The following is an 18,377-nucleotide window of genomic DNA, read 5'->3' on the forward strand; positions in this document are numbered from 1 at the left end:
CCCCAGAAGGATCAAGATGTATCCTGCACCACACCCCCGGTAAACAAATGTACAAAGCATTTCAGTAACGTATAACATCATGTGTGTTCTGGGTGGTGCTGGAGGAGGAGGGAGTTGAGGCAGTGAACCTGCATTTTGGCACTGGAGTATTACAATCACTTTCCCGTATTCATCTGTGACATTTTGGAAGGTATGGTTTAGCAAGTCATACAAATGCAGTAGCTGGTTGCTAACGGGGTTGCCATTTGAGCTTGGATCTAAGAGTCTGCAGTGCACCAGTATAAGTCAGCTACAACACTATTTGTTTTTGTTTGGAAAATGGCCTGGCAAGGCCGTCTTAAGCATATCTGGCGCCCTGGCACCATGGTGCGAAGATCCCTCCGGCACCCCCCCTGCCCCGTTTCCCAGCGTGGCTGTCTGGCGGGCGCTGCAGCGCGGCACCCCCCCTCTGGCGGCCCAGCGCCCTGCACTACCCAGCCTTGCTGTAGGGCTGGTCCTGTGGTCTGGTCAGGTCTCAGGAAACAACCATACCTTGATTTGCGAAGGGAGGCCTCAGGCAGTGGTGGTGCTGGAGTTAGAGTAAAATGTTTGGGGCAGACCTGGGATTAAAGCCTTTCCGTTTCCAAATAAGACAAGCTGAGGAAGACTCTGGCTGGAAGAAAGGCCTGCAGATTGTGGTTGGGATCCAAAGAGTGACCTTTAGGAATCCCCAAGGGCTCCGTCATGTCCCGTGGGATTGGGAACTTTCCTTTGAAGAACAGCCCACATGTAGTATTCTAAATTGCTTTTGAAAGTCATCTCAGTTTCAAAAGTAGGTTGTCAAGTACCACTGGGAATGTGTGTGGGGAGGGTGGCTCTTCAAGAGGAGCCAACGACCATTTGGAGTTTCATTTGGAGATTCATGCTGCTTTGGACTCAAGCCTACGTGCATATTCTTCAGCTCAACCGATTTAAAAGAACTAAGGAATGTTGGGGGGAAAAAGGAATATTGAGGCGCCATGCATATTTCAGGAGGCTTTCAGGTGAATCACAGAAGATGATTTTCATTTCTGCATTGCAAGTAGGATTTTATTAAAGCAGAAGTTACAGGGCAACCCCACACTGACATTGAGGTGACACCGTTTTGCAGTGGGTCCCTGGGAGCAAAGACTGCTGCATTTCAGGACACAGTTTTTTGAAAAGCACAACCCCACTATGGGCAACTCATGTTGAAATAATGTCAAGAAAGCAAATCTAATGATCAGCACTCCATCAACAGGCATTAGACCCTTGGCTTTTTGTGAAAGTGGTTTCCTCACATCATATCCTGCAACATGCTCCTTTTAAGAACAAGTAACAGATGACATGGTCCTTTCTGTTTTAAAAGCTCTCATCCTGTACTGGAAAAGACAATGACAGAATTGAAAAAAAACATACAAAAGTAATAAGAATACTAGCTGGAAGAACATACACAATGACCCACTGGAGGTGGAAGAAAAAGATATTGCCTCTGCAGTGTCGTCATCGTCAGCAGCAGCAGCAGCAAGCTTAGCTACAGTATATTGTTCTGAATTATTCCCCACTCATGAAAGACCACAGACCACTACCTGGCTTCAGGTAGTTGTAAAAATTTCTTGTTATGACACAAGCCATAACCTTTGGAAGTCAGATTGCTTTATTTTGTAGTTTATTAAAACACACCATTCAGCAGCTCCACAAAGCAAAGCCATGCTGTTCTGGCTTAGGTCTTGGTCATACATGTTGCATTTGATCCAGGGGATTTAGATGTTCAAAGGCACTACTTCATCACTCTGACTTTTGAATGGTGCAGCCTTGAATAAAAAGTGTGCTAGCAACAGCAACCATAACAAGAAAGAGGAGACTCCTGGAATCATTCACTTTGATGCACACCTGAAAACAACAGCTCTCACCCCAATAATCAATCATTTAGGTCGAGGGATGGTTATTTTCTGTCACTGTGAATTATTTTGTCTGCAAGATTGCCAGCTCCTGCTCTGGAGTGGACTCCCATGCCCATATTAATGGTTGCTTTATGCTATTTTATTGTTTTTCTCAACAATACAATTAAAGTAGCATACAAGCTAAAAATCAGAAAGGGAAAGTCAAAATGGGAAGGAGGACAAGGATTCAGATGTTTTGATGATATAAAAATGTATATATAAAGCAACCCAAAAGTTGCTATGTTTCTCTTCTTTGTGCTCTTGTCGATAAATTGCCAGCTCAAATAAGGACACCGAGTGAAAATCGTTGATCCATTGTTATAGGAAATTCTGTGAATTCTCTTTCCACTGCTGAAGCACCATGCATTTCACTGACCCACAGGCACATGCGAACCACAGTTCAGGGCCCAGAGATGAATTCCAAAAGGCAAGGATGTAATTCAGCAGAATATTTACATCTTCAAAATATAGTCAGGTTTCCAGGACTAAAATAATAATTACCGAAACATCATCCGGAAAGGGGATTAAACTGTGTAGCTCTATATCATGTGGATAAAGGATGTGATTTCTACCTTACATCACCAGCTCTTGGGGGTTGGAGATGACAGTTTTCTGTGGAGCCTATGTGACAGTCAATAAGCTCACAGCTCAGGTTGAGTGGGACGTTCCAACTCTCTCTTCCTCTCACCCCTCATAGAGATAGGATGAATCTTTCTGATAACTCCTTTTTGTGCAAGCCACCGGCCTTGTCAGACTAGGTAATCCAAGTAGCATAAACAGCAGAAAGTAGGGAGGCCTAGAAAGGTGGACACAAGTGACGACTAGCCCTCTAATGGGGTAATGTAAAAGGTTTCTAGTTCAGCCCAGGCAGGATACAGAGGTGTTGAGTAGGTAGAGTTGCCACTGAAGAGAAGCAACCAAAAGGAAAGCTCATTAATAAAATGAAACCTCCTTCCATAATTAGTAGTTGCAGTTTCCTTAAAGAAAAGCCACATTGAATTTCTCATGAGGTAAACAGTTCCAAGTGAAATAGCATCCAGCCATATGTTTGATGGAAATGAATCATGGCCTAACGTTGGCTCACAATTTAGCTGGAGATGGTCATGATGTGGAAATCCTCAGCTGAGGCAGCATCATGGAAGGTCCTTATATGCCCCACCAGTTGAAGACAAAAGGTGACTGGGTTTGAATATCCAATTCTATGTTTCTGTCTCTTGCCACCTGGCATGCTCCTGAAAAGGCTTGCTGACTCTTAACAACCTCTTTTCATAATCAGGGACTATCATAATTTGTGAATTACTATCTTGTGCCCACTCAAATACTTCCTTCTCTCTTGCATGTTTGAAATGTCCTCCTTTGTCAGGATTCAGGAACTGGAGAACTTTAAAACCAAATGTATGAGGGCAATAGGAGTGACCTTCCCATTAGGCAGTGTGAGGTAACCACTTCAGGTAGCAGATTTCAGGGACAGCAACAGCAGCTGCCCCTAGTCCTGTTACTCAAAAACTCCCTGAGATTCCCCTCTGTTGCCACAGTCTCTCCTGGCCTCCTGAACTAGCCTGCTGTCTCAGGTACAATGAAGGATGCTCTCCCTTTAGCAATGTTGATGTAATATTCAATGGCCAATTCCTCTGGCTTCTGGCAGTGGTGTGTGTGTGTGTGTGTGTGTGTGTGTGTGTGTGTGTGTGTGTAACTTGTCCTTTGCCTCAAGGCTGCAAAATATCTTCTGCCTGGTCCAGAAGGGTGGCCTCCTTCCTGTGGTGATGGGACAGTAAATCTATAAGCCCTTCTGACATCTAATTCATAATCAGGAGATAAATCCAAAATAATATGCAATAAAGAGAGCCCATGAGAGCTGTGGGGCTCCCATGTTCTCACCTCTTTGGCACCTCAGTAATTTTGATGTTGTTTCATGAGAACGCCCATCCAGATACGAGAGTTTTCACTCAGAGCCTTATTAACAGCCTGTAGGACACCCTTGCGTTGGAACCACCTCCTTCTTCCTCCTGTGCCAGCTTCAACTTCTCTTGTTTCAACTTCTCCCAAATGGTTGTTTATCTTACCCACTGAACTCTGTAGCATGCCAACCAGGTTTTTAATTGTTACATGGGAACTCCTGCACATTGCAGCTAGCTGTAAATAGAGCCATTGGTTTCACATCCAAAAGTTTTGGAAGCTCTGGACGCAAGCTGATTTCAATCCACCCAAAATCCAGAACGGACTGGCAGGTGTGGAATGGATTCTGCCATCCAGTTCCAGCTTGAAGGCAGAGATACTGGAGTCAAGAATGGGCTCCGGGCATGGGCCATGAACAAAGCATGCTATAGGCCTTGGTCTAATCCAGAATTACTCTTCTTCAACCAGAGCTCAGGATCTTATTTCACCTTGGTTTCTTTGGTTGAGATTGATTTTGACACTCTCTCTAATTAAAAATTATCCAAACTGAGTCATGAAGTTTTTCCCTTTGTATTTTATGTCTGATCTGTTTTGCATATAATTTTATTAAATTTCCATACTGCCCTTCATCAGAGGATCACAGGGCAGTTTACAACACAATGTTAACTTAGTGCGATTGAAAAAAACCCATATCAATATGGGAGGATTGTATTTAATTAATGAAACAGAATGTAATTTAAAAGGATGATGAGGATGAAAAGACCTGGAGTTAGGAGTAGTTGTGTGGGGGAGGGGAAAGAAAGAAAAACTTTGCAGAGTTAGGAAACGACAACTTAAATTTGCCATTATTTCCTTCACCAAGAGAAAAAGCATTAGAGAATGAAAATAAAAAGCATCAATGAAGTGCCATTGGCAATCAGACTGATTACATGAGATGCAAGTCTCAACCTGCAGTGCCCTGAGCAAGCCCCAGGTTACCACCACCTGTGCTGAGCTGACAGCAATCTAAGAGAAAGATTAGTTCCCTCAATAGAACAGAGAAGTTATTTTAAGCTGGGTTTCCCCCTTGATTGCATTCTGCACAATCAGATATCTGAAAGCACAAGCATTTGAGCCTCTGTAGGGCTTGCCGATTGGAAGGTCGGCAGTTTGAATCCCTGCAATGGGGTGAGCTCCCGTTGCTCGGTCCCAGCTCCTGCCCACCTAGCAGTTCGAAAGCACGTCAAAGTGCAAGTAGATAAATAGGGACCGCTCCAGCAGGAAGGTAAATGGCGTTTCCATGCACTGCTCTAGTTCGCCAGAAGCGGCTTAGTCATGCTGGCCACATGACCGGGAAGCTGTCTGTGGACGAACGCTGGCTCCCTCGGCCTATAGAGCGAGATGAGCACGGAACCACAGAGTTGTCCGTGACTGGACCTAACGGTCAGGGGTACCTTTACCTCTATCTTTATGTGACAAAACTGGCACCTCATCATGATCACAAGAGGAGACCAGGATACGTATCTGCAAATTCTCGTGAATAACTCCATACTAGGAACCATGGAAAGTTGTCATCTTTTTTACCTGCCACCTAGTTACCATCTTCCCTCAGGTAAGTGAGGATGAGACATGCCTGTTACCTAATTTTAAATATAACAGAAGCATTGGAATAAAATAAGTTCCACTTCTTACAGATGTTTTTCATATATAAGTTTGGGCCATGATAAAGTAGGGATTAACTCCAGAAGCCATTTCAATAACCCCTGGCCAACATGTGGTTGTTACAGTATATGACCAGAGCGAGGGCTTGAAACATGGGCAGAATGTTTTTCTGTCATCAATGAGCATTTATACCCCATCAATGTTTGTATTTGATGATGAGGGAATACAATAGTCCAGAGAATGCAAGTTGGAGTTCAGTCACACCTGAAGGGCCACATGTTCCCCAGTCCTATTGTGAAATATGTTTGGTGTTGGGGTTTGGTTTTTTTTAAAAAGATCATACCAGTAGTCATGAAACTGGTTTTGAAAACCTCCACTCACCCAGCCCTAAAAAAGTTCATGGACTTAAATTGGACTGACTTTCCAAAAAAGTGCTGAGAAATGAAGCGACAACGTATCAGATCATTTGTTACTTGACTTCAAAAATACAAACAAATAGCTTTATAGCAAATATCTATCCTTTGTTGTTGTCTTTTTGGCGGGGCTGGTGGCTGGTGGGGGGAATAGGCTGTATGCCTGAGATGCTTCTAATTCCCTGAGGCCGCAAGTGTTAACATGAAAGCAAAGATTGAAATAGCCAGACATGTTTCTTGGTAATGGCCCTCAAAGTATGGGCCATTAAGGTAACTGTGCCTGACAGCAAATGGGTGGGTCTTCTTCCCTCAACTTACTGGTAGCTAGAAAGATAGTGATGTATGGAAGTGAGAGCTGGACCATGAAGAAGGTTGATCGCCGAAGAATTGATGCTTTTGAATTATGGTGCTGGAGGAGACTCTTGAGAGTCCCACGGACTGCAAGAAGATCAAACCTATTCATTCTTAAGGAAATCAGCCCCGAGTGCTCACTGGAAGGACAGATCCTGAAGCTGAGGCTCCAATACTTTGGCCACCTCATGAGAAGAGAAGACTCCCTGGAAAAGACCCTGATGTTGGGAAAGATGGATAGCACAAGGAGAAGGGGACGACAGAGGACGAGATGGTTGGACAGTGTTCTCGAAGCTACCAACATGAGTCTGATCAAACTGCGGGAGGCAGTGGAAGACAGGAGTGCCTGGCATGCTCTGGTCCAGGGGGTCACGAAGAGTCGGACACAACTAAACAACTAAACAACAACAACAACAACAAAACAACAACAACAACAACAACAGAAAGACAGAGTTGGGAGTTGAGTTATGTGAGCTAGAACTAGAAACAGGAAGCAGGCTGGGCAGCTGAGAAACAGAACAATGTCTGATTTCTGCTGGGATCCAAAGCTGTGGCTACGGAAGAAACTAGACCTCTTGGGGTGTCCATGCTGTGGACCCCTCCATCCTAGGCTCAGGTTCTATATCTGTGCAAAGACACCAGACAAGCTTCCACTGTCCCTCATTCCAAGGGAACCGAGCCTTGGCCAAGTCATGAAACCTTGCACTGCTCTGAGACTGGGATGGAACAATACATTTAAAACTACTAGAGCCCATTGTGAAAACAATTGTGCTGGCCAATAATACCATATATTTTAGCTATAGAGATCCGGTGAACAGGTGTGCAATTATGTGATGCATGTTTCTTACTTATTCTTTAAAAGTGACATTTAGGAATAACTGTAGTCTGTGGTGCAGTTGAGCAGAAAAGTTGGGGTGGGTGGGGGCAGGGCCGGAATTAGGTTTGATGAGGCCCTAAGCTACTGAAGGTAACAGGGCCCTTTATATGTCCATCCGTCCTTTGTCAACAACAAATTGTCACTGGTTTTTGTGTTGAATATATGGCATATGGTAATTTATGGACCTAATAGGTATCTAAAGCCATTTGCACATAACAAAATATGTATTTTATCAAAGTAATTGGAAATGTACATCCAGTTGTTTTTTCCCTTTAACTTTTTTTTGGGGGGGGGGCTTGTTTATAGCTTAGACGTGCTGGTTTATAGCTTAGACGTAATCCGGCACTGGGTGGGGGTGTCACAGCTCTAGTACCTTTTTCATAGCAGGAGTGATGATGTACTTTGCTCAAGTGATATTTTACAAGCCTGGCCCAGGATCCCTTGGGGCTGAGTATGCTAGGCTCAGGCAGTGACTGGCTCAAGGCACCCAGGGAACTTCAAGACTGCTCAGGGATATGACCCCACCTATCCCCAGCCTAAGCCAAAGCACCGCACCACCCTTTGCCAGCTGAAAGAAGCACATGGACACATTATACACCAACCATTGGCAGCTCAGGTGGCTGGACTGCCGGCATGGTGACACAACACATGCATTTGAAAATGGCAGGCAGCGTGCCTGGGGAATTCTTATAGGGGCAAGTGCTTTTCTCATGTAACTCACCTAGGAATAAGTCTGGGATTCTGTTCAAAATAGGAAATGCCAGATGGTTCTCCAATGAGCCTGCGTGTTTATCATGGTGGCAGAACAAGTGTAGCAGGGGCACTCCTGAGCAATATTTGTCCTGCCTCCTAAGTAATGATTTCTCACATTTGGAATTTCATTATATATATTTTTTTAGAAGAAGGGAGCCACTTCACACAATGCCTTAAGCATTCGGTTTCTAGCTAGAGCTTTCTCTCGTTAATTGCAGGTGAGGCCTCTCTCATCTGCTACTTTACTGCAATTCTGCCTTTCTGGTGCCTGTAATGCTTTTCTGCCTCCACCATCCCAGAAGTGACACTGCTCATCAAAGGGCAAGAGATTTCTAAGCAGCAGATGCAGCTAAAATGTTGTTTGTTCATGTCCACATCAATTTTTGCAGCAAGCCTGTTTTATTGATTTTTCTGTCCCCCATGCCTATCGAGACTGTTTCTATTTTTTTTAATAAAAAAATATATAGCACAGGCAATCTTTATCTTTCACTTTGATTCAAATATTCTTTTAAAAATCTCTTGATGTCCTCCATTTATGCTCTTTTTAAAGCGATATGTGGGTTAAGAAAATAAGCAACAAAGCCAAGCCTATTTCTCGTGCTTGGGAGGATGGGACCTGAACCAATGGACCCAAGTTATACGAAAGGAGATTCCGACTAAACATCAGAAAGAACTTTTTGATAGTAAGAGCTGTTGGACAGTGGAACGGATTCCCTCTGGGGGTGGGGGTGGACTCTCCTTCCTTGGAGAGGCTGGGTGGCCAGTTGCATACCAAGACACCTGAGACACAAAGTTCCCAGGAGAACAATAAAACACATGGGTTCAAATAGGCCACAACTTTATTGGTTACAGATGTGAGCAGTTTGCCTGTCTGCAGGGAGTCCACTTAAGGGTAAACCTCTGATAGAGGGTGCCCTATGACTTACATCAAATAAGGGCACCCCAAGGGGTCCCTGTAGGGGCTGTGACATGGCCCCAGCCCACGCCTAGGCTTCGGACAGTATTCACACCCCAGATCCCTTTAACAGGGTACCCTTACTGAAGAGGGGCAGGTGAAGGCAACTTCCCCTCCATACAAACAAAGGCTTACCCAATGCTTAACCTCACCAAAGTTGTGATGGCTGCTACCAGATAGCGAAAACCAAATGGCCAGTGCCAGCTTGCCAAATGGAAGAATCCCTACCTAGCCTGAAGAATATGGCGACCGACAAGCAAGGTCATATCTGAGCAAACTATGAAAAGAGGGTGGGTGGGTTGGGCGATCTGGTGATGGGGCAAGAGAGGGGGGGCGGCCGGCAACACCACACTTAAATTGCCCACGACCACACCCACCCTGAAAGCTTATTGGCTGTGGCTGTCCGACAGGGGGAAGAACCCCAGCAACGATGACGTGGACAGCAAGAGGCAGGGGAAAGGCGGTGTCCCTATTATACATGATCTAGTTGAGATTTGTGCATTGCAAGGGGTTGAACTAGATGACCCTCAGGGTCCCTTCCAACTCTATGATTCTCTGAAATATAATTCAGATGAAAACTAGCCAGTGATAAATTGACATATTGAGGGCAGAAATTAAGTCTTTGCCTTCATCAGTATGACTTTGCTTGCTTCTGAGCTAGCCAATGTTGGAAGCAGCAGGAATGGTGGTGCAGCTGGGCTTTCACTTTGAACCAGCGAGACACTGGTTCCATTATTATGCGAAAATTTGGCACATTTAAGATATCCTATTGAACAACCGTCAGGCTAGGTTAATCATAAGGGTTAGCCATAAAACACTAACCAAATCCATACGTGGACTTAAAGGAGCCCTCAAAAGGTTCTTTAAATATAGATAGATAGATAGTATATATTTTTTAAAAGTTATGCAGCAATTTTGTTTACCAATTCCTTTCACCCCACATGTTCATCTCTAGACTCAAATATTCCGCTTACTTCTGTTGTGAAGTAAAAAACCTCTCTGTGATCCAGATGTAATTCAAAGAGCATGAGCCTGGAGGAATCAGGAGGAGCGAGAAGGTTTAAAACTTATTTTGTCTCATTTCTTCCAGTAGGTGGTATCATAACACTGTCAGCTTACCAAGAGTATAGCTGAAACCCACTGATCTTTTAGTCAAGTCCAATCAAGCATTTTGATAATCAGTTCTAGACTCCTCGCCTAGAATGTGTCTAGATGTTCTCGTAATGGGCCTAATGACCAGCTCTCCTTTGGTTTCAGCCTCCAAACACATTTTGTAGGGCAACTGATGCTTCAGACACTATCCTCAGAGGATATGTGGGGTAGCAAATATGGATGAAAGCAACACCAACCTAGAACAAGAATAATAATAATAATAAAAATCCCAGGCAACAAAACTGTTAAAGGCCTTCTGGTCCCATTTAGAGTAGCAATGTGTCCTGCTTTATGAGTACGGTCCCTTGTTTGAAGAAGTCCTCTATTTGAAGGGTTGCCTGGTCCAAGTCCACTTTAAAGAACCGTAAGAAGGGAGAATTGCCTGTCAACTTAATGGCAGAGTAGAGGTGAAAACTCTGCATTATATGACTAAGGATCTAGTTACAGGTAGGTAGCCGTGTTGGTCTGACGTAGTCGAAACAAAATAAAAAAATTCCTTCCAGCAGCACCTTAGAGACCAACTAATTTTGTCATTGGTATGAGCTTTCGTGTGCATGCACACTTCTTCAGATACACTGAATCAGATATAAGCGTCTGGTGACTTCTGTTTCAGTGTATCTATTTTGTGCATGCACACGAAAGTTCATACCAATGACAAACTTAGTTGGTCTCTAAGGTGCTGCTGGAAGGAATTTTTTTATTTTGTCATGGCTAAGGAATTAAGCATCTAGGAAACCCTCACTCCCATTATTCATGGACAATATGCCAGTCTATATCATTTTATTCAGACACAAACATTCTCTCTTTCATACACCCACCCACCCATGAATCACACACCCACACTGTTCCTTTGTCCTGACTCTGACTGACCTGGGCTTGCTTCTCCTTGGAAGTCTGGCCTACAGGCTTATTTTCAACCAGCTGACCCTGGATCTTCTTCCGCAGAACACTCTCCTACTCTGAGCATCTGAGGCAGCCACAAATCTGCCTCCACCCTGGCCTGCCATGGCTGCCTTGCCCTTGACCTATGATGGTTGTCTGTGACCAGCATTAGACACTATTGTATCACCACCTGAGGGAGGCTGATCAAAAACTTCCCCTTCCCAACTAGAGAATTTTCAGTGTATAAAATGAAAGTTGCCATAGCTTACTGGACTGGCCAGTGCCTCCTGCTCTGGCACCTTAGAGGGCACTGCCCTGTCTCAGAGACACCAGCCTCCTCCTCCTCATTGCAACAGAAAGGAATGCTTCTAGGGTACAGAATGACATCTGACATGAGTGTTTTTAAACCAGTTTCCCCTCCATACAAAAGTACAAGCACACAAGCAGTTGAATTGACTTAGCTGGATGCTCTGAGCATCTGAGCAGGAACTTCTCTTGTGATTAGGGCTGGGCAATATATCAATATATCGTCAAAAACCATTTTTGAAGCCCATAGTGTGATATCGGTTTCATAATTTTTGACCTGGTAATATATTGCAAATCGTAATGTGTGTTTGGGCTGAGCAATATATTGTCCAAAACCAGTTTGAAGTCACCCTACAAAAGCAAAACCCATATTTATGTTTTTTATCTAGTCCCCCTGCTCCGCCTGCATGCACACCAGCCCAGTGTGATCTATTTGTAAAATTCTCCGGGAGGAGAAGCCACAGAATTTTATATTCAAAGATAAGAAGCGTATCATTATGTATTATAAGACAACACTCCCAAAGAGTAAACAGAAGAGGAGGGTAGGGACAAAAAGGAGCTGTCCACTTGCTGAACAGAGCTGAGGAACAGGCTATTTACAGAAGAAATGTATCAGCTTCTGCTTTTCCACTGTGTAAATCACCAATGTAGGATGTGCGCAGACTAGCCACTGGCGGGATGTAAACAATACTACAATGATCTGCATTGATTTGTTTTTCCCTGTCTCGCTCTTTGGAAGCAAAATGTGTTTGTGCTTGTGTGTGGTATAATGCATCTAATTCTCTGAGAACATCCTGTGTGCCAGATCTAAAATATGTGTAGTTCAAATAAGACATAATAAAGTATAATAGGGATTCTCTCTGTAAACACCACCCATTTCTTTGGAAACTGCCACCCCTCTAGAATTAGCAAGTCGGGAGAAGCATGGCTATTGAAGACTGTCAGACATACAATAATAGAAACATAGAATTATAGAGTTGGAAGGTACCCCAAGGGTCCTCTAGTCCAACCCCCTGCAACACAGGAATCTCAGCTAAAGCCTCCACGACAGATGCCCATCCAACTTCTGCTTATAAACCTCCAGTTCTTTTATCTTTAAGGTGCTTTTGATAATCTGTAAACTGACTACCTGAGCAAAGCAAGGCCTTTGGTTTAACTCACCCATTTATCATTCCATGTTTGCAAGTTTATTAGCAACATGCTTTTATGTCTCCTTGAGGTACCAGGCTGAAATTGGTACATTTGTTCCAAGTGCTTCAGATTCAAGCAACAGCTAGATACTACGCCCATTTTCCAGGGAGGAAGGCAAGATGCAAAGCACAAAATATATTGTAATGCAATTGCTTCCTTGAAGATCATAATAAAAGTGGAGGTGCATGTTCAGGACACAACAATACACACCAAGCTTGTATTAAGAACCATTCAAGCTCCCACAAGTGCTCACATGGAGGGGGTCAAAAGTCTGAACTGGAAGATGAAGCGGGACAGGAAGTTTGAGACACTTACTCCTGCTTCTGTTTTGCACCCAAAGAGTCTCTAAATCAGACCAGGATCTTGTTTTCAGTAGAAGGACTCAACTCTGTAACATCTAAAATGCTAAGAACAAGGCACTGCTGAGGACGGCCTTAGTGCCTTTCCTCTCCCCACCTAGGACTTCCAGGTCAGAGGGTGTGGCTTCTAAGCAGATGCTTGGAAACATCTTTCCTTTTAGAAACCACCTTTCTGCACAGAAATAAATAAATAAATAATGATAATAATAATAATAATAATAATAATAATAATAATAATAATAATAAATTTTATTTGTATCCCGCCCTCCCCTGCCGGAGCTGGGCCCAGAATGACTAACATCATAATGTATAACACAATATACATAGAAACAAAGATGGCAACAGCAAAAATAAAAATTCTTACAAGAGTTGAATGTGGGGATGGAATTGGCTACTTTTAGAATTCACTTTTTTGTATTCATGGTAAATGGCGTTTCCATGTGTTGCTCTGGTTCGCCAGAAGCGGCTTAGTCATGCTGGCCACATGACCTGGAAGCTGTACGCCGGCTCCCATGGCCAATAAAGCGAGATGAGCTCCGCAACCCCTGAGTCGTCCGCGACTGGACCTAATGCTCAGGGGTTCCTTTACCTTTTTACATTAAAACTAGCTTATGGAAATGGCAGCACGACTCATCCCAAACTGAAAAAATATTTCGTCAGCAGCACAATTTAGAAACACACCAAAATGGCAATACAGTGGTACCTCGGGTTACAAACGCTTCAGGTTACAGACTCCATTAACCCAGAAATAGTTAAGAACTTTGCTTCAGGATGAGAACAGAAATTGTGCTCCGGTGGTGCGGCGGCAGCAGGAGGCCCCATTAGCTAAAGTGGTGCTTCAGGTTAAGAACAGTTTCAGGTTAAGAACGGACCTCCGGAATGAATAAAGTTCTTAACCAGAGGCACCACAGTATCATTAATGACATAGTACAAATAAAGGACACCCTCCCATCCCAAGTGGGCTGGATTACTAGAGCCACACCAAGAAGCGCTTTGGATTAGATTTAGGCCAGATGCAAAACTAGGACACTTGTTTAGAAAATGGCCTGCCTACCTGGGGTGTTCAGCAGCCTTGACATTTTGCAGGTGTAGGAAATGAACTGCTCACAATACTCGGCGCTGCTTGTGATGGCCGAGATCTGATCCATGGTGGCGCTGTAATTCAGCTGCAGCAAAGCGTGCTTCTCTGGCTTCTTGCTCGCCACTGGGGATTGTTCCTGCAAATCATGATTCACAGTTGTCCACACTTTGTCCTCTGAAAGAAAAATAAAGAAAAACAATTCAGTGTGCCAGAACCATCACTTATCATAGAAAGGCCACCGGGGTGTGTGTGTGTGTGTGTGTGTGTGTGTGTGTGAGGCCACGTGTCCTTTCAAAACAGGGCCACCTGGGTCTCCTTGAGTCATAAACACTGACTCAGCACCTTAAGTGCTGTGGAGAAGAGCATGGGACTAGCTCAGTCAATGCCCCTTTGTGGTTATAACCACTCCCCTGACCTTGCCAGACAGAAACATGGACAGTGTCACAGGAATGACACCCCCAACGCTGGTGATCAAATGTCACCAGCACTCCCAGTAAGCCCACCCACAGCCTGTGGGAAGCCCAGGGGAGATCTTGCAGCTGACCAAGGCTGCCCCATGGCCTGTAAGGAGATCAATTCATTGCCCGCCCAGGAAGGGAAGGGATTCCCCATGTCTGTTTCCTCTTGCTTTGTTGTATGTTTTTCTCACCCTGTCAATGAAACCCATCAAAGAGCAACTTTTGTGATCTTCCTTGCCAATCTGAATCCAAAACAGCTACAGTACTGCCTTTGGCAACCAAAACCTTTGGCAGATCACACTCTAGGTTTGCTTATACGAAGTGCTATTTTTTCTTTTCCAGTTCGTTTCTTTTCATTTCAGGACTGAGACTACCACACATATCTTAATAAAGCACGCCATGGTAAAGTGAGATTAATCTTGATTAAAGTTATATAAGGGCTGACGACCTAGTGTTTATATAGCCCGCTTCTTTGCTCTGCTGCCTTCATGCAGCGAGATGCTTTGTGGCCTGTCAACATTTATTATATCATAAAGCACTTATCCAAGTTCAAGTTCTGATGGGGTAATAATGCTGCTTATTAGATCCCTGAGGGAGATGATATGTTTTTGCTCATTGGCTGTGGGTTATGGGTAAAATGAGCCAAAAGTGAACTTGCCAATGGATATGGGGGATGTTTCATATTTACCAGCACTCCAATCCTTTTACTAGGAGGCTGGCAGCTAATGCATAAGTATTAAGGGTAGCACAGAAGACAGGGAAATGTACAGTGTGGCAGCAATGGTAGAAACTCGGAATTGATAGATGCCCTCAATTCCCCCCCACTCTTGCATGTGGCAAATGGGGGCAGCCTCTTTGGGGCCATTGGGAAGGAGGGGATGAGCAGAGGAGGATGGGGGGGAGAGGTAGACCCTTCGCTTCTTTAAATGATTTATTAAAGCCTGGTTTTTTGGCAGGCAGCTTAGCAGTGGAGTTCTGCCTGCCATTCATATTTAGTATGGCCTTAGAGGGTCCACACATACTAGCATCCTTCCCAGAGGTGGGGACCAGGGAGGCGGAATGGCAACAGTGAGAACCAGAGCTCTGCTGCTGCCACCATGCCCCCTGCCATAGCCACAGGCAAAGCCATTGGGTGATATCCTCTTTCCTTCCATTTTTGTTGGACTCTTGCCCCAAAGGCACCTCAAAATTTGGGTGACACCCCACTGTGCACACAGAAATGAAATGAGTACAGTTCTCCTAGAAACCACAACTGGCAGACTTTTATGCAATCATTACACATCTATGCTCCTTGGCCAACAGTCCCAATTTGTCCAAAGCTCCCTTGAACATCCAGACATCCTCTTCCTTCTGCCCAATACCACATAGCCCTATTCCTTCCTTCCTACCTACCTTCCTAAATTTTCAGAGCTTTTCAGAGTTTTACTCTACCTTTCAATCAAATGATTCTTAAGGCAGATTGCAACAGAATCTAATAAGATAAGCCAAACAATGAAAAGTACACACCGAAACAGCCCTTGGTCCTCCTGCTCATGAACAAGGGCAGAATGTGCTTCTCTTCAGTTCTCCTGTCTCAGACAGTCTTATTTTTATTTTTTTATAAATAATTTTTATTCAATTTTTCCAATTAGCAAACAAAACAAAACAATATTTTTTATACAATTCCTCTTAAATTCCCCCATCTCGCCTTGCTCTGCCGAGCTGTGACTTCCCTCCCTAACTTCATGCGGTTTTCTTATTAACTCCTATCTTGCAGTTCCTTATTGTCTTTATTTCAATCAATTCGTAGGATTTATTTCAATCCTGCGAGTGCTTTTAAACTTCTACAGTTTTTCTCCATATAGTCCACAAATTTACTCCAGTCTTTTTGGAACCTTGTCTCTCCTTGGTCTCGGATCTTGCAAGTCAGTCTAGCTAAGTCTGCATAGTCTATCATTTTCATCTGCCACTTTTCGATTGTTGGTAATTCCTGAAGTTTCCATTTTTGGGCCAACAATGTCCTAGCTGCGGTTGTCGCATACATAAACAATACTTGATCTTCTTTCATAATCTCTCCTCCCATAATCCCTAACAAAAATGCCTCCGGTTTTTTGGGGAAAGTATATTTAAAAATCTTTTTCAATTCGTTATATATCATCTCCCAAAATCTTTTGACCTTATCGCATGTCCACCACATATGATAAAATTCCCCATCCTTCTCTTTACATTTCCAGCATGATTCTATACATTCTATACATTTTAGCCAATTTTACTGGTGTTAAATACCATCTAGACATCATCTTAAAAAACGTTTTCTTTCAGGGCTGTACATGTTGTAAACCTCAAAGTTTGATTCCTCAATTTCAACCACGCAACGTATTCAATATTATGCCCAAAATCTTTTGCCCATTTTATCATCACATCTTTTGTCAATTCGTCTTTCGTATACCATTCCAACAACAAATCATACATTTTTGACAACAGTTTAGTTCTGCCTTCCAACACTTCTATTTGAAATTTGGACCTTTTGTCCTCAAAACCTATTTTTCTATCATCTTTAAGTACATCATTTATTTGGTGATATTGTATCCATCCTGTCAACATATCTTTAATTTCTTCATAGGGTTTCAACCTCCAACCCTTCTCTGTTTTTATCAAAATTTCCTCGTATGTGGCCCTCCTCCCTTCCATATTTACTTTTTTAACCATCAATACCTCTGCTGGTGAAATCCACCATGGGGTTTTGGTTTCTAACAGCATCTTATTTCTTTCCCACACTTCATAAAGAGATCTTCTTATCACATGGTTTGTAAATCCTTTATGGGCCCTTTTTTGTCATACCATAAATATGCATGCCATCCAAATCTATTATTAAATCCTTCTAGATCTAACAAATCGGTGTTTCTCAATGTTATCCATTCTTTTACCCAACACATACAGGACACTTCGTAGTATAGCCTCAGGTCTGGCATGGAGAATCCACCTCTCTCTTTTTTGTCCACCAAAATTTTATATTTTATTCTTGGTTTTTCCCCCTGCCAGACAAATCTTGTCAGAGTTTTTTTGCCATTCTTTGAATTGTCCTGTTCCTTTTACAATAGGTATAGTTTCGAATAGGAATAACATCTTAGGTAACATGTCTCAGACAGTCTTATAAGGTTGCCATACACCCGGACATATCTGGAATATGTGTGTGTGTGTGTGTGTGTGTGTGTGTGTAGCCACTTCCGGGTAGAAATTGGTCAAATGTCCAGGAAAATCTGGACGTATGGTAGTCCATGTCGGCAGTGTTGTTTTTGCCAATTTTCCATAAAAATAGCTCAAAAATGGCTATTCTTTTTGCAATAAAAAGCTCAACAACTTTGCACATATTTCACTCTTTGAAATATGGCAGTTCTATCCATTCTTCTCTTCCTCAGTGTACCTCCAACAGTTAATAATAGAGGAAAGGCCAAGGTCTGCCTCATCCTGTGCTGCTGAGTCCCTAGTGAGGCCATATGGCATTTTGCATGAGCGCTAAATTCACTTAGCCAAGCAGATGTGCCATACAGTAGCTGAGCTTAATAAAAACACCGGAGCCTGTGTAAATACACTTTGGTCTATTCTCTGTTAATTGTCATCTCAATTAATGAGAAGCATATAGCTTTATCTAATATATGAAGCTAAAGATTTATGCGAAATTATTAAGAGATTATTTTGACATTGTGATTTCCACAATGCTAACTAATGTGCATATGAAGAATGCTAAGGTCAAAGGTGAGAGACATTTCAGTACCATTGTTGGCTGTCTTTGAAGCTACAGATAACTGCATCAACAAACATCAAAGGCAAAGGGAGCCTTGTATTCTGCTTAAACTTAAGGCACTTGTTTAGTGGTTAGAGATGCCTCAGATTTTTCTTTTTCTTTTTACAGCACAAGCAACTAAACACATAGGTTAAGGTTAATCAATTGCTGGGCCAGGATACTGTTGAAATATGCCACATACCCACATATGTCACTTGGCCCTTGTGGTCTCTTCCAACTCTATGATTCTATGCTTCTATGCAGACACACACGTTAGCATGCAGTGTGTGATTGTGGACATTTCAGGCTTGGCAACAGCAGGGACAGGCTCCCATCAGAGAGAGGAGGATACAAGATGG

At 43.2% G+C, this 18,377-nt stretch overlaps 1 protein-coding gene across 1 annotated transcript in view; it reads right to left on the reverse strand.

Annotated features, from left to right (window-relative positions):
- Window positions 1-18,377, reverse strand: part of CNTNAP2 (contactin associated protein 2) — an 869,542-nt gene that overhangs the window by 212,573 nt on the left and 638,592 nt on the right. The window contains exon 13 of the mRNA XM_035101355.2: window positions 13,771-13,971. Within this exon, the coding sequence (XP_034957246.2) occupies window positions 13,771-13,971 (201 nt within the window). The remainder of the gene's footprint in view (window positions 1-13,770; window positions 13,972-18,377) is intronic.

Source organism: Zootoca vivipara, chromosome 12, assembly GCF_963506605.1.
Source record: "Zootoca vivipara chromosome 12, rZooViv1.1, whole genome shotgun sequence".
Taxonomy (NCBI): Eukaryota; Metazoa; Chordata; class Lepidosauria; order Squamata; family Lacertidae; genus Zootoca; species Zootoca vivipara.